Below are 17,519 nucleotides of genomic sequence, written 5' to 3' on the forward strand. Positions count from 1 at the left end.
GACAAACAGAGTGTCACTAGTATGCCTCTACTTGACTAGCTCGTTGATCAAAGATGGTTATGTTTCCTAGCCATAGACATGAGTTGTCATTTGATTAACGGGATCATATCATTAGGAGAATGATGTGATTGACTTGACCCATTCCGTTAGCTTATCACTCGATCGTTTAGTATGTTGCTACTGCTTTCTTCATGACTTATACATGTTCCTATGACTATGAGATTATGCAACTCCCGTTTACCGGAGGAACACTTTGTGTGCTACCAAACGTCACAACGTAACTGGGTGATTATAAAGGTGCTCTACAGGTGAAGGTACTTGTTGGGTTGGCGTATTTCGAGATTAGGATTTGTCACTCCGATTGTCGGAGAGGTATCTCTGGGCCCACTCGGTAATGCACATCACTATAAGCCTTGCAAGCATTGCAACTAATGAGTTAGTTGCGGGATGATGTATTACAAAACGAGTAAAGAGACTTTCCGGTAAACGAGATTGAACTAGGTATTGAGATACCGACGGTCGAATCTCGGGCAAGTAACATACCGATGACAAAGGGTACAACGTATGTTGTTATGCGGTCTGACCGATAAAGATCTTCGTAGAATATGTGGGAGCCAATATGAGCATCCAGGTTCCGCTATTGGTTATTGACCGTAGACGTGTCTCGGTCATGTCTACATAGTTCTCGAACCCGTAGGGTCCGCACGCTTAAAGTTAGATGACGGTCATATTATGAGTTTATGTGTTTTGATGTACCGAAGGAGTTCAGAGTCCCGGATGAGATCAGGGACATGACGAGGAGTCTCAAAATGGTCGAGGCGTAAAGATCGATATATTGGACGACTATATTCGGACTTCGGAAAGGTTCCGAGTGATTCGTGTATTTTTTGGAGTACCGGAGAGTTACGGGAATTCGTATTGGGCCTTAATAGGCCATACGGGAAAGGAGAGAAAGGCCCCAAAGGGTGGCCGCACCCCTCCCCATGGACTAGTCCGAATTGGACTAGGGAGAGGGGGCGCCCCCTTCCTTCCTTCTCCTTCTCCCTTCCCTTCTCCTACTCCAACAAGGAAAGGAGGAGTCCTACTCCCGGTGGGAGTAGGACTCCCCCCTTGGCGCGCCCTCCTCCTAGGCCGGCCGCCTCCCCCCTTTGCTCCTTTATATATGGGGGCAGGGGGCACCCCAAAGACACAACAATTGATCATTGATCTTTTAGCCGTGTGCGGTGCCCCCTCCACCATAGTCCACCTCGATAATATCGTAGCGGTGCTTAGGCGAAGCCCTGCGTCGGTAGAACATCATCATCGTCACCACACCGTCGTGCTGACGAAACTCTCCCTCAACACTCGGCTGGATCGGAGTTCGAGGGACGTCATCGGGCTGAACGTGTGCTGAACTCGGAGGTGTCGTGCGTTCGGTACTTGATCGGTCGGATCATGAAGACGTACGACTACATCAACCGCGTTGTGCTAACGCTTCCGCTTTCGGTCTACGAGGGTATGTGGACAACACTCTCCCCTCTCGTTGCTATGCATCACCATGATCTTGTGTGTGCGTAGATTTTTTTTTGAAATTACTACGTTCCCCAACAGTGGCATCCGAGCCTGGTTTTATGCGTAGATGTCATATGCACGAGTAGAACACAAGTGAGTTGTGGGCGATATAAGTCATACTGCTTACCAGCATGTCGTACTTTGGTTCGGCGGTATTGTTGGATGAAGCGGCCTGGACCGACATTACGCGTACGCTTACGCGAGACTGGTTCCTCCGACGTGCTTTGCACAGAGGTGGCTGGCGGGTGTCAGTTTCTCCAACTTTAGTTGAACCGAGTGTGGCTACGCCCGGCCGTTGCGAAGGTTAAAACAGCACCAACTTGACAAACTATCGTTTTCGTTTTAATGCGTAGGTAAGAACGGTTCTTGCTAAGCCCGTAGCAGCAACGTAAAACTTGCAACAACAAAGTAGAGGACGCCTAACTTGTTTTTGCAGGGCATGTTGTGATGTGATATGGTCAAAGCATGATGCTAAATTTATTGTATGAGACGATCATGTTTTGTAACCGAGTTATCGGCAACTGGCAGGAGCCATATTGTTGTCGCTTTATTGTATGCAATGCAATCGCCATGTAATGCTTTACTTTATCACTAAGCGGGAGCGATAGTCGTAGAAGCATAAGATTGGCGAGACGACAATGATGCTACGATGGAAATCAAGGTGTCGCGCCGGTGACGATGGTGATCATGACGGTGCTTCGGAGATGGAGATCACAAGCACAAGATGATGATGGCCATATCATATCACTTATATTGATTGCATGTGATGTTTATCTTTTATGCATCTTATCTTGCTTTGATTAACGGTAGCATTATAAGATGATCTCTCACTAAATTATCAAGGTATAAGTGCTCTCCCTGAGTATGCACCGTTGCGAAAGTTCTTCGTGCTGAGACACCACGTGATGATCGGGTGTGATAGGCTCTACGTTCAAATACAACGGGTGCAAAACAGTTGCACATGCGGAATACTCAGGTTAAACTTGACGAGTCTAGCATATAACAGATATGGCCTCGGAACACGGAGACCGAAAGGTCGAGCGTGAATCATATAGTAGATATGATCAACATAGTGATGTTCACCATTGAAACTACTCCATCTCACGTGATGATCGGACATGGTTTAGTAGATATGGAGCACGTGATCACTTAGAGGATTAGAGGGATGTCTATCTAAGTGGGAGTTCTTAAGTAATATGATTAATCGAACTTTAATTTATCATGAACTTAGTCCTGGTAGTATTAGCATATCTATGTAGATCAATAGCTCGCGTTTAGCTCCCCTGTTTTATTTTGATATGTTCGTAGAGAAAACTGAGTTGAAAAGATGTTAGTAGCAATGATGCGGATGGGATCCGTGATCTGAGGATTATCCTCATTGCTGCACAAAAGAATTATGTCCTTAATGCACCGCTAGGTGACAGACTGATTGCAGGAGCAGATACAGACGTTATGAACGTTTGGCAAGCTCGATATGATGACTACTTGATAGTTTAGTGCACCATGCTTTACGGCTTAGAATCAGGGTTTCAAAAGACATTTTGAACGCCATGGAGCATATAAGATGTTCCAGGAGTTGAAGTTAATATTTCAAGCAAATACCCGAGTTGAGAGATATGAAGTCTCCAACAAGTTCTATAGCCAAAAGATGAAGGAGAATAGCTCAAGCAGTGAGCATGTGCTCAGATTGTCTGGGTACTATAATCGCTTGAATCAAGTGGGAGCTAATCTTCCAGATAAAATAGTGATTAACCGAATTCTCTAGTCACCATCACCAAGTTAGTAGAACTTCGTGATGAACTATAATATGCAAGGGATGACGAAAACAATTCCCAAGCTCTTCGCGATGCTAAAATCGGCGAAGGTAGAAATCAAGAAAAACATCAAGTGTTGATGGTTGACAAGACCACTAGTGTCAAGAGAAAGGGCAAAGGGAAGAAGGGGAACTTCAAGAAGAACGGCAAGCAAGTTGCTACTCAAGTGAAGAAGCCCAAGTCTGTACCTAAGCCTGAGACTAAGTGCTTCTACTGCAAAGGGACTGGTCACTGGAAGCAGAACTGCCCCAAGTATTTGGTGGATAAGAAGGATGGCAAAGTGAACAAAGCTATATTTGATATACATTTTATTGATGTGTACTTTACTAGTGTTCGTACCAACCCCTCGGTATTTAATACTGGTTCAGTTGCTAAGAGTAGTAACTCAAAACGGGAGTTGCAGAATGAACAGAGACTAGTTAAGGGTGAAGTGACGATGTGTGTTTGAAGTGGTTCCAAGATTGATATGATCATCATCGCACGCTCCCTACACTTTCGAGATTATTGTTGAACCTAAATAAGTGTTATTTGGTGTTTGCGTTGAGCATGAATATGATTTGATCCTGTTTATTGCAATACGGTTATTCATGTAAGCTAGAGAATAATTGTTGTTCTGTTTACATGAATAAAACCTTCTATGGTCATACACCCAATGAAAATGGTTTGTTGGATCTCGATCGTAGTGATACACATATTCATAATATTGAAGCCAACAGATGCAAAGTTAATAATAATAGTGCAACTCATTTGTGGCACTGCCGTTTAGGTCATATTGGTGTAAAACGCATGAAGAAACTCCATGCTGATGGGATTTTGGAATCACTTGATTATGAATCACTTGGTACTTGCGAACCATGCATCATGGGCAAGATGACTAAAACGCCGTTCTCTGGAACTATGGAGCGAGCAACAGATTTGTTGGAAATCATACATACTGATGTATGTGGTCCGATGAATATTGAGGCTCGCGGCAGGTATCGTTATTTTCTGACCTTCACAGATGATTTGAGCAGATATGGGTATATCTACTTGATGAAACATAAGTCTGAAACATTTGAAAAGTTCATATAATTTCAGAGTGAAGTGGAAAATCATTGTAACAAGAAAATAAAGTTTCTACGATCTGATCGTGGAGGAGAATATTTGAGTTACGAGTTTGCTCCTCATTTGAAACAATGCGGAATAGTTGCGCAACACACGCCACCTGGAACACCACAGCGTAATTGTGTGTCCGAACATCGTAACCGTACTTTATTAGATATGGTGCAATCTACACTACTAGGAAAAGGGCTATAGACGGAATGGCCACTAATAGCGCACTGTATATGTGGTGCGCCATTACTAAATACTAATGGCGCACCATGTGTCGGTGCGCCATTAGTGTGAAAATACTAATGGCGCACCACATCCACGGTGCGCCATTAGTAATAAAAAAATTAATTTTTTCAAAACTACTAATGGCGCACCGTGGGATGGTGCGTCATTAGTAGTTCAACTAGTAATGGCACACCATCCCACGGTGCGCCATTAGTAATTATGTTTCAAATTTTTTTTAAATATTTTTTATTTTTATTTTTTAAACTACTAATGGCGCACCGTGGGACCGTGCGCCATTACTAGTTCAACTACTAATGGCGCACCACTCCCACGGTGCGCCATTACTAGTTGAACTACTAATGGCGCACCACTCACAGATGCGCCATTAGTAATTTTGTTACAAATTTTGTTTCAAATTTTTTTTTTGAAAAACTACTAATGGCGCACGGTTGGGGTGGTGCGCCATTACTAGTTGAACTACTAATGGCGCACCACCCCCACGGTGCGGCATTAGTAACTTGGCCCATTCCACCGAATGCACCCCCCTGGACCGCCTTTTCAGTTTAAAAAAAATAAAAGAAAATGATGGAAATGTAAATAAAATAAAATAAAATAAGTTTCCCATGTGATATGTGGTCTAGTTGTTGGGAAAATTAACAAATATGAATTTCGACTTTATTTGCAAAATCTTTCTGGAATTTCTTAAAATGGGCATAACTTTTGCATACGAACTCGGATGAAAAAGTTTTTTATATGAAAAATCATCTACTCGAAAAGTTACATCCGAATTTAACTGGGGGAACCCCGTTAAACATTTTCAAAATCCTCAAAAACCTAACAGAAAAAAAGATACGGGGCTTTTAAGATCTGGAGAGGCAAAAAAATTCAAAAAATATCAAACTTACTAATGGCGCACCTGCCCATGGTGCGCCATTACTATCTTCCCGCCTTCAAAATTCAAAATAAATCAAAAAAAATAAAAAAAGTTACTAATAGCGCACCTGCCCATGGTGCGCCATTAGTATGCCGTATATATGGCTGGGCGTGTCCTCTCCTCCTTACCTCTTCATTCTTCTCCTCCACTCCACATCTCCTTCACTTCATCTCCTCCTCCCTCCTCTCCGGTGAGCTCCTCCTCCCTCCTCTCCAGTGAGCTCCTCCTCCCTCCTCTCCGGTGAGCTCCTCCTCCCTCCTCTCCGGTGAGCTCCTCCTCCCTCCTCTCCGGTGAGCTCCTCCTCCCTCCTCTCCTGTGAGCTCCTCCTCCCTCCTCTCCGGTGAGCTCCTACTCCCTCCTCTCCGGTGAGTTCCTCCTCCCTCCTCTTCGGTGAGCTCCTCCTCCCTCCTCTTCGGTGAGCTCCTCCTCCCTCCTCTCCTCCCATCCCCTCATGGTTTCTCCTTCCTCCTCTCCGATGCTCCGGTGAACTCCTCTCCGGCGACCTCCTCCTCCTCTCCGGCGATGTAGGCGAGCACCTCTCCGGCGACCTCCTCCTCCTCCTCTCCGACAAAAGAACACGGCAAAAGAACGTACAAGATCCAAAAACAGGAACAAAATTTGAAATAATATCGTGCAAAAAAACGAGCAAAAAAAAAACGAGCAAAAAATGGGCAAAAAAATCGCGATCCAGATCCAAATTCAAAATTCAAAAATAGCAATGGCGCACGGTGGGGGTTAGACAGTGCGCCACTACTATTTTCCCGCCTTCAAAATTCAAAAATACTAATGGCACACCAGTGGCCTATACTAATGGCGCACCATGGCATATACTAATGGCGTGGCACTAATGGCGCACCACTAATGCGCCATTAATGGCCAAATTAGGTGCGCCATTAGTAGGCCTTTTCCTAGTAGTGCTATGATGTCTCTTACCGATTTACCACTATCGTTTTGGGATTATGCATTAGAGACAACTGCATTCACGTTAAATAGGGCACCATCTAAATCCGTTGAGACGACACCTTATGAACTTTGGTTTGGCAAGAAACCAGAAGTTGTCGTTTCTTAAAATTTGGGGTTGCGATGCTTGCGTGAAAAAGTTTCATCCTGATAAGCTCAAACCCAAATCGGAGAAATGTGTCTTCATAGGATACCCGAAGGAGACAGTTGGGTACACCTTCTATCACAGATCCAAAGGTAAGATATTCGTTGCTTATAATGGATCCTTTCTAGAGAAGGAGTTTCTCGCGAAAGAAGTGAGTGGGAGGAAAGTAGAACTTGATGAGGTAACTGTACCTGCTCCCATATTGAAAAGTAGTTCATCATAGAAATCTATTCCTGTGACTACTACACCAATTAGTGAGAAAGCTAATGATGATGATCATGTAACTTCAAATCAAGTTAGTACCGAACCTCGTAGGTAAACCAGAAAGAGATCCGCACCAGAGTGGTAGGTAATCCTGTTCTGGAGGTCATGTTACTTGACCATGACGAACCTACGAACTATGAGGAAGCGATGATGAGCCCAGATTCCGCGAAATGGCTTGAGGCCATGAAATCTGAGATGAGATCCATGTATGAGAATAAAGTATGGACTTTGATTGACTTGCCCAATGATCGGCGAGCCATTGAGATTAAATGGATCTTCAAGAGGAAGACGGACGCTGATAGTAGTGTTACTATCCACAAAGCTAGAATTGTCGCAAAAGGTTTTCGACAAGTTCAAGGTGTTGACTATGATGAGAGTTTCTCACTCGTATCTATGCTTAAGTCTGTCCGAATCATGTTAGCAATTGCCACATTTTATAAAATCTGGCAAATGGATAAACAAAACTGCATTCCTTAATGGATTTATTAAAGAAGAGTTGTATATGATGCAACCAGAAGGTTTTGTCAATCCTAAAGGTGCTAACAAAATATGCAAGCTCCAGCGATCAATCTATGGACTAGTGCAAGCATCTCGGAGTTGGAATATACGCTTTCATAAGTTGATCAAAGGATATAGTTTTATACAGACTTGAGGTGAAGCCTGTATTTACAAGAAAGTGAGTGGGAGCACTACAACATTTCTGATAAGTATATCTGAATGACATATTGTTGATCGGAAATAATGTAGAATTATTCTGCAAAGCATAAAGGAGTGTTTGAAAGGAGTTTTTCAAAGAAAGACCTCGGTGAAGCTGCTTACATATTGAGCATCAAGATCTATAGAGATAGATCAAGACGATTGATAAGTTTTTTCAATGAGTACATACCTTAACAAGATTTTGAAGTAGTTCAAAATAGAACAGTCAAAGAAAGAGTTCTTGCCTGTGTTACAAGGTGTGAAATTGAGTAAGACTCAAAGCCGGACCACAGCAGAAGATAGAAAGAGAATGAAAGTCATTCCCTATACCTTGGCCATAGGTTCTATAAAGTATGCCATGCTGTGTACCAAATCAAGACGCTTGATATGTTTTTTCAATGAGTACATACCTTGATAAGATTTTGAAATAGTTCAAAATGGAACAGTCAAAGAAAGAGTTCTTGCCTATGTTACAAGGTGTGAAGTTGAGTAAAGACTCAAAACCCGACCACAGCAGAAAAATAGAAAGAGAATGAAGAGTCATTCCCTATGCCTCAGTCATAGGTTCTATCAAGTATGCTATGCTGAGTACCAGACCTATTGTGTACCTCACCATAAGTTTGTCAAGGGAGTACAATAGTGATCTACGAGTAGATCACTGGACAACGGTCAAAATTATTCTTAGTAGAATAAGGATATGTTTCTCGATTATGGAAGTGACAGAAGGTTCGCCGTAAAGGGTTACGTCGATGCAAATTTTGACACTGATCCAGATGACTCTAAGTCTCAATCTGGATACATGTTGAAAGTGGGAGCAATTGCCTAGAGTAGCTCCGTACAGAGCATTGTTGACATAGAAATTTGCAAAATACATACGGATCTGAATGTGGCAGACCCGTTGACTAAACTTCTCTCACAAGCAAAACATGATCACACCTTAGTACTCTTTGGGTGTTAATCACATAGCGATGTGAACTAGATTATTGACTCTATTAAACCCTTTGGGTGTTGGTCACATGACGATGTGAACTATGGGTGTTAATCACATGGTGATGTGAACTATTGGTATTAAATCACATGGTGATGTGAACTAGATTATTGACTCTAGTGCAAGTGGGAGACTGAAGGAAATATGCCCTAGAGGCAATAATAAAGTTATTATTTATTTCCTTATATCATGATAAATGTTTATTATTCATGCTAGAATTGTATTAACCGGAAACATGATACATGTGTGAATACATAGACAAACAGAGTGTCACTAGTATGCCTCTACTTGACTAGCTCGTTGATCAAAGATGGTTATGTTTCCTAGCCATAGACATGAGTTGTCATTTGATTAACGGGATCATATCATTAGGAGAATGATGTGATTGACTTGACCCATTTCGTTAGCTTAGCACTCGATCGTTTAGTATGTTGCTACTGCTTTCTTCATGACTTATACATGTTCCTATGACTATGAGATTATGCAACTCCCGTTTACCGGAGGAACACTTTGTGTGCTACCAAACGTCACAACGTAACTGGGTGATTATAAAGGTGCTCTACAGGTGAAGGTACTTGTTGGGTTGGCGTATTTCGAGATTAGGATTTGTCACTCCGATTGTCGGAGAGGTATCTCTAGGCCCACTCGTTAATGCACATCACTATAAGCCTTGCAAGCATTGCAACTAATGAGTTAGTTGCGGGATGATGTATTACGGAACGAGTAAAGAGACTTCCCGGTAAACGAGATTGAACTAGGTATTGAGATACCGACGATCGAATCTCGGGCAAGTAACATACCGATGACAAAGGGAACAACGTATGTTGTTATGCGGTCTGACCGATAAAGATCTTCGTAGAATATGTGGGAGCCAATATGAGCATCCAGGTTCCGCTATTGGTTATTGACCGGAGACGTGTCTCGGTCATGTCTACATAGTTCTCGAACCCGTAGGGTCCGCACGCTTAAAGTTAGATGACGGTTATATTATGAGTTTATGTGTTTTGATGTACCGAAGGAGTTCGGAGTCCCGGATGAGATCAGGGACATGACGAGGAGTCTTGAAATGGTCGAGGCGTAAAGATCGATATATTGGACGACTATATTCGGACTTCGGAAAGGTTCCGAGTGATTCGTGTATTTTTCGGAGTACCGGAGAGTTACGGGAATTCGTATTGGGCCTTAATGGGCCATACGGGAAAGGAGAGAAAGGCCCCAAAGGGTGGCCGCACCCCTCCCCATGGACTAGTCCGAATTGGACTAGGGAGAGGGGGCGCCCCCTTCCTTCCTTCTCCTTCTCCCTTCCGTTCTCCTACTCCAACAAGGAAAGGAGGAGTCCTACTCCCGGTGGGAGTAGGACTCCCCCCTTGGCGCGCCCTTCTCCTTGGCCGGCCGCCTCCCCCCTTGCTCCTTTATATACGGGGGCAGGGGGCACCCCAAAGACACAACAATTGATCATTGATCTTTTAGCCGTGTGCGGTGCCTCCCTCCACCATAGTCCACCTCAATAATATCGTAGCGGATCTTAGGCGAAGCCCTGCGTCAGTAGAACATCATCATCGTCACCACACCGTCATGCTGACGAAACTCTCCCTCAACACTCGGCTGGATCGGAGTTTGAGGGACGTCATCGGGCTGAACGTGTGCTGAACTCGGAGGTGCCGTGCGTTCGGTACTTGATCGGTCGGATCGTGAAGACGTACGACTACATCTACCGCGTTGTGCTAACGCTTCCGCTTTCGGTCTACGAGGGTACGTGGACAACACTCTCCCCTCTCGTTGCTATGCATCACCATGATCTTGCGTGTGCGTAGGAATTTTTTCGAAATTACTACGTTCCCCAACACAGACGGCAAAGAACCCTTCGCCGTAGCCTATTCAGCCGGACCTGTTGCCGTCTGCTGATGGACGGCAAAGGCCTTTGCCGTCCGCCAGGTATGCCAAAGTGCCTGATTCATGTAGTGCTGGGAGCAGTGGATGGCAAGCCGGATGACCATCTTCTCCCAGGGTCCGTATCGGATGATCTCGGTGTCGACGGATCTAGAGGTGTAGGACTCGGATCCGCCGCATGCCATGCCGAAGAAGGACGGAGTTCATCGGGCGGGAGCTTCGGTGGCGGAGCGGAGTGGAGTGAAGTGGCTAGGGTTTAGTCCGGCGACCGGATTGGAAGCACTATATGTGGGGCGGGTGGGCTAGCGTGGGCCGGGGATGACATGGCGGACGGACCTGGGCACGCCCATATCTGCCCTAGATTTGGGTTGGATATGAGGGGTGCCAGCCTTCCCGGATGTTTAAGGCCCGTTTGAGGGCATCTGCGTCGATTTTTTATGACCGGCCAGTGACCGGTCCATCCGCCCTGGCGTTTAGGCGGGTTTGGTGCGTCCAATTGTAGATGCTATTAGGTCCGTGTTGGAGATGCCCTAAGGAACAAACATGGATAAACATAGATGGAAATATAAATACGGAGAAGATGCATAGCTACACTCACATGTGAACACTCTTCATCTATTGAAATTTATGTAGGTCTAATAAATGCCTTAATAAGTAAGAAAATCTCCCGCCGACCGACCAACGAGTCCCACCCATTTTATATGGCAACATCACTAAAACATTGACAGCTACCCTCGCACCTTTTGCAGTACGAGACTGAACCAAAATAGAAACAGCCACGATGTCATTCCCATAACCACTGGTCACACTGCAAGTTGCCGCGCCAAGAGGATCTCTCGGTTTCAAAACAGCTCCCCCAATAAATAGATACCGTGTATCTTTCAATAATTCTATGGGAAATGATTCCCTTCAACTGACCGATCTTGCGTGAGTGTCCACCATCTCCGTGCCCGTCGGACAAGCTCTTAATCATATGGTCGAGAGCTAAACACTCTGTGTATGCAATTTGTCCATTGTTTTAGAAAGAGATTCTACAACTAGCCTCTTATTGCAAACCGACCAAGAGCTAAATCGTGCATTGGCCAGATCCGCAACATAATCTATATGCAAAAAATTCCTGCAACACGATCCGTGTTGCAAAAAAAATCTTTAACATTAGCCATGTTGCAAAAAAAATCCCGCAGCACAACCTTTGTTGCACAAAATAATCCCGTAACATAACCTCTGTTGCGAATGTCTTCGCAACAAGACATCTGTTGCAAAGTAGATGAAGACGTTTGGCTGATCGATTGTGTAGATCCGGTGGCTTGCAAGGTGGCTGATCTTTTAAAAGGATCCGCCATTCGATGCGTAGCAGGCCCCTAATTCTATTGGGGTTTACAGGTGTGGTAATTTTTTAGATCTTCAATATTCAGTCTGACCTATATACCTCTCTCTCTCTCTCTCTCTCTCTCTCTCTCTCTCTCTCGGTGGCGTGGCGACGATGCGTGGCGGCAGGCAGGCGACGACGACGTCGCATTGATGTGACACTTACTAGAAGAGGCCAAATTTCGTTAGATGTTGGCGTAGTTTTGGTGGAGTTTTGGGACGTCCTAATATTTTTGTGGGGAAGTAAGTCTACTGGATCATGTTTTGTGGCCTAACTCTTCCAATGCATTAGCGTAGCGTACCCCTTCCCACAACCATGTGAACAGAGTTGAGTGTTGCACCATGGGGCTTGTTGGCGGTGGCACGGGGTGCTGCCGCGGCCCAAATCAGGTGCTTGTTCCGCATTGCATCCAACGGCTCTACGGGTGCCAATCGAATCCATGGGTCAAAAAAACTGACGCGAGTGCGGATCATATTTTTCTTATTCCTTTCATGACTATTTTTAAAATATTTTGATCGTGACATAAGAAAATTTTAGTAATACCAATGTTGTAGGAGAACATCCCGCCCACCGACGACTTCCATCTACCCCTTTCATTTATGTGGACAATGTCACTAAAATCTTCGACACACTTTTCCTACATCTTTCTCATATAAATGCATCAAGATATATACAGCTAGCCATACACCATTTGAAGTAGGATTGAGCCAAGGAAACCACCACGATGCCATTCCCTATACCACTAGCCACACTGCAAGTTGCCACGCTAATCCTCCTCGTGTCGTGCTCACTACTGCTGCTATTGCGTACCCAAACCAAGAAGCATCCCGCCGACCAACGACTCCCGCCCTCACCGCCGCGCCTGCCGATCTTCGGCAACCTCCACCAACTCGGCGCGCTCCCACACCGCGCCCTGCACGAGCTCGCCGTGGCGCACGGACCCGTCATGCTGCTCCACCTCGGCCGCGTGCCAACCCTGGTCGTCTCCTCCGCCAACGCGGCGAGGAAGGTGCTGCAGCTGCAGGACCATGCCTTCGCCAGCCGGCCGTCGCTCGCCATCCCGAGTCGTCTCCTCTACGGCTGCACCGACATCGCCTTCGCGCCCCACGGCGCCTACTGGCGCAGCGTGCGCAAGCTCGCCGTGCTCCACCTCCTGAGCCCCGGCAGGGTGCGCGCGTACCGCGGCGTGCGCGAGGAGGAGGTGGCGAAGCTGGTCAGGAGGGTGGAGGAGGAACGAGCGCACGGCGGCGGCGTGGTGCGGCTCAGCGAGCTCCTGGGCGGCTTCGCCAAGGACGTGAACGGGCGGATCATGCTCGGAGTGCGCGCCTCGGGCGCAGCCGGGTGGCGTGCCAAGGTGGACGCGCTGCTGGAGGAGGCCAACGCGCTGCTCGGGGCGTTCCACGTCGGCGACTACTTCCCGTGGCTGGCGTGGGTGGCCGCCGTGGACGGGACCGACGCCAAGGTGAGCAGGGCGTTCGAGAGGATCGATCGGATCCTCGAGGAGATCGTCGACGTTGCCGCGAGCACCGGCGTGGGAGGTTGCCGTTGCGAGGACGAGGCGTTCGTGCATGTGCTGCTGTCGCTTCAGAGAGAATCGAGCGAGACAGGGTTTCGCTTGAGCAGGGACAACGTCAAGGCACTACTAGAGGTACCGCATCCCATTCAATCATATCATTGTCATGATTAATGTAGTGGACCTGGGCACCATTTTGTTGTGGCATTGGAACAAAAATGGTTCATGCCTTTACATTTCTCTTGATCAACACATTCTAAGAATCATGCTTGCATTCCAACATGCACGTAGGGATTTCGTTTTCTAACACTTGGATAAATATGGACAGGATTTGTTCGGAGCAGGGACAGACTCGACCATCATCGTGCTCGAATGGGTCATGGCCGAGCTCCTCCGCAACAAGCCAGTGATGCAGAAGCTACAACAAGAAATCAGGCGCCACTATACCAAGACTAGTCACTTACTAATGATTACTGAGCAAGACCTTCCGGTGATGGAGTACCTTAGGGCCGTTATCAAGGAGACGATGCGGTTGCACCCACCTGGGCCTCTTCTTGTTCCCCGTGAGTCTATGAAACACGCGAGGGTCCAAGACTACCACGCCCCTAGTGGGACTCGGGTCATTGTGAATGCATGGGCCATCGGGAGAGACCCTGCAGCATGGGAGCATGTCGGAGAGTTCTGGCCGGAGCGGTTTATCAACAGCAAGGTGGACTTTCGCGGGCAACATTCCCAACTCATACCTTTCGGTGCAGGTAGGAGGATGTGCCCCGGGGTAGGGTTCACAACCACTGTCGTGGAGCTCACGCTTGCTAACCTTGTGGGGCACTTTGACTGGGCGGTTCCACCGTCGGTGGTGGTGGATATGGAAGAGGCGCCAGGAGTCACGTCACGGAAGAGGGTGCCAATTTACGCCGTGGCGACAGTGGCACTTCATGAGTAACCCAGGTTACATATGCACCCACGTTGTTGAATCTGTTCAATTATATTTGTAAGTGTAGATTACATGTTAGATTTGTGCTTGGAGTACAACACTATGAGTAACCCACGGTAATAGGTTACATGCATTATTGTTGTTGATACGTGAGTTGGTTATATGTTGAACCTTTTCTTTGCCATATGTAATTACATGTTAGACTTGCATGTGGGTAGGAAGTTGTTGAGGTAACATATGTGTATGTTGTTTAACATGTGTTGAATATGTGTGTACATGTGCAGATGTGCTGGCTATATGCTGGATCTTTTTCTAGTGGTTACATGCTCGACTTGTGTGTGGGTAGGATGATAGAGTGTTGGAGTAGGACACTTGTATCATAGATCTCCTATGTACAATAAGGGGGGGGGGGGGGGGGGGGGGGCAGTAGCCTAGAACACATAATTGCAACAGTCGCAAGGGCAAGCTGTGGTTTGAACCGGCACCCTGTGTCACTAGTGTTGCAGTAATGAAAAGGAATATATACAAGTCATATCCAACAAATCTTTATGCATCGTATCGTCTCGTACTATGATTGACCGGTCCTTACTTATCAATAGATCATTGTCGCATGTCCGAAAAATATATATCTTGTTTAGGCATTGGGTATTGTAGTATATGTAATGAAACTGATCTAGCCACACAAAGATCTAGCCAGGCAAAGTTGTCGTCGCCGAACATGATGAGATCTGCAAGACCGCGCGAATGGCTGGGCGTAGACAGATTCGAAGCTTTGCCAGGTCCAGATCTTTTGGTAGCTGGCATCGTTTATCTTGATGGTCGGGTGGTGCCAGTGGAGAGAAGGGTTTCTAGGTGGAGGAGATCTGAGGGGAGAGAAGAGGAAGGCCACCGGACCGCTACCGTCGCCGTCGGGTGCAGCGCTCAAGGGGGAAGGAGCGGACGGCGTCGCTCTTGATCGTCGGACAAAGAGCCTCCGAGGTTGTGGGCTTTTACCAAGCACCACCTCTTCTTAGTCCGTTCGTTGCGACTCGCGAGAGCGAGCGAGACAGGGATTTCCTACACTGCCTGTGGAGGCATGGAAATCTCAGCCGTGGAAGGGACGGCGAATGGGCCAGGGTCCCTCCCCTTCACTAGGCACCAAATGCGGCGGTACGCTCCCCTGGATATTTTCACCCCGGGTATTTCCTAGCCAGGGAAATTACGGAGGTCCCGGAAGGATCCCTGGTTACCAAATGAGCCCTAAGCGTACAGGCTGATGCTGCGTTATGGGATTTGAGGGACGGTTGTGCGTGCCTCAGTTGTTCTAGCATTATATTTTTTTTGTGGAAACTTGGTTCTATAGTTTGCGTGCGTGCGTGTGTGTGTGAATCCTCCAAATGAAAAGCCACACGGCATCACCAGAAATGCTGAGAAGCAAACAACCACATTCTCCCCTTGCAACGACACTGATAGTCCTTGCCTTCTGCCCATCTACGCCACTACAGTTTTTTTAGGCAAAAATCGCTCCACTTTATTGACTAACGTTCATATGGATATAATTTACATCTGGGGTTGGAGAAGCCACACATGACGCACATCTGACAAGCCTATGGTGAATTTTGTGAGGCTATGTGCCTCAAAATTTGTACTTCTACCTTTGAAGATGAAAAAGCAGGTTTCAAATTAGCCGCAATGAACTTAATCTGTTTTACATTGATGCCATGCATTCCTCATGTTCCATTATGAACATCCTCCACCACTCCTTTGCAATCCGAAGCCACCAAAATTTTGGAGATGTTGAGATCTAGAGCTACGCCACTGCAGTTGGTTCTAGTTATCTTATTGGCCAACTGGGCCACAATATATAGACCTGTGATGAATTCTTGGCGGCCCTGGTCTTGCCCGGTGTTTGCTCCATGTTGCTCTCTCAAGCTCTTCCCTTCCCCCTCCTTTTGGTCACACACAAAATCCATCCGTGAAATTTTCGGTATGTCGCCTTATTCAAGTTTGGATCACTATAACAGGACATGAATTCAAATCGGTAACTTTCTTGCCAAAACAGACTATTCCCACCTCCTATCCAAATAACACAATGGCACTCGGACTGAATTCAGTTAGGTACTAGTATAGTACAATACAATACACAATATGTACAGCAATTTTGTGAAATGGGATAACTGGCGCTCAGCTCTCGACCAACCACACAACTAAGCCGGCACCACCACCACCTCGACACCTAATTTCGCCGCCACCTTCTTCGTAGGGTCACCATCTCCATCGTCCTCTATGGCAGCTCTGGCATGCTGCTCTTGTTTCCCCGTGAAAACTCGTGGGATCTTCATCCTCCTTACCTGTTCGACCACCACATGCAGGATGCTCGCCTTGTATGCAATCCAGCCGACAAGGCAAGCTCCGATCAACACGGGCAGGCCACACCCCACCTCGAATGCAAATCTTAGTATTAGACTATTAGTTCATTCTTCAGCTATTGCTTGATCAAACAAGGGAAACAACCATGGACCTTACCAAATGGAGAATTTTCTCTGTCTCCCATGGGCTTTCTGTCTTTCCAACAGAGTATACAAATCGGTAGATGGCGATGATTGTGTCGGCCAACATAATGAGCAGATCGCGGAGCAAGTTTTTAGGGCCTCCATCCTCGTTTATCTATGCCACGATTTAGCTAGTGTAACAAATTCAATATTTACTTCTTGCATTTCTCATGTGTATTATATATAGGCTGTCCCTTATCTTGCACTCATGTGCATACGCACTGCATTTATCTTATACCTTGCTGCGTACCAACAGGCCGGTCTCAAGAGAGACTATGCAAATGTAGATCGTGTGTACCACAGAAGTATGCCAAGCATGGTCCTTTGGGATTACCATCCCGCGACAAAGCAATGACGCTCCAGCGGCCACAAATATTGCCTTACCCACGATCTGTAAAATTTGAGTACAATTTTAATCCATGTGCCATGTGGTAAAAAAGATTGAGTATAGCTGATATAGTTATTTCAGTCAAACTAAGTATGAATTCTACTTTTGCTATGAGAATTTTGAAAGGTTAAAACGAAAGTCATATACTGCCTGCAGCAAATTTTGTTGGTGTCTGGAAACTTATATGTTTGTAGAAGAGAAAAATAATGGAGTAAAATGCACGAA

General features: G+C 46.1%; 1 protein-coding gene across 1 annotated transcript; it reads left to right on the top strand.

The window, feature by feature from the left end:
- The first annotated feature begins 12,652 nt into the window (after window positions 1–12,652).
- LOC109767432 (cytochrome P450 71A1) lies at window positions 12,653–14,583 on the top strand. Its single transcript, XM_020326184.4, has 2 exons — window positions 12,653–13,576; window positions 13,770–14,583. The coding sequence occupies exons 1-2, from the start codon at window positions 12,653–12,655 to the stop codon at window positions 14,382–14,384; spliced, it is 1,539 nt and encodes a 512-aa protein (XP_020181773.1). The 3' UTR covers window positions 14,385–14,583.
- The last annotated feature ends 2,936 nt before the right edge of the window (window positions 14,584–17,519 follow it).

Source organism: Aegilops tauschii, chromosome 7 (genome assembly GCF_002575655.3).
Source record: "Aegilops tauschii subsp. strangulata cultivar AL8/78 chromosome 7, Aet v6.0, whole genome shotgun sequence".
Taxonomy (NCBI): Eukaryota; Viridiplantae; Streptophyta; class Magnoliopsida; order Poales; family Poaceae; genus Aegilops; species Aegilops tauschii.

Excerpts from the sequence above, each read along its gene's own strand:
- LOC109767432 (XM_020326184.4), top strand. The coding sequence starts at position 12,653 with ATGCCATTCCCTATACCACTAGCCACACTGCAAGTTGCCACGCTAATC. Across the intron at positions 13,577-13,769 it reads ACGTCAAGGCACTACTAGAG|GATTTGTTCGGAGCAGGGAC; the intron begins GTACCGCATCCC and ends AAATATGGACAG.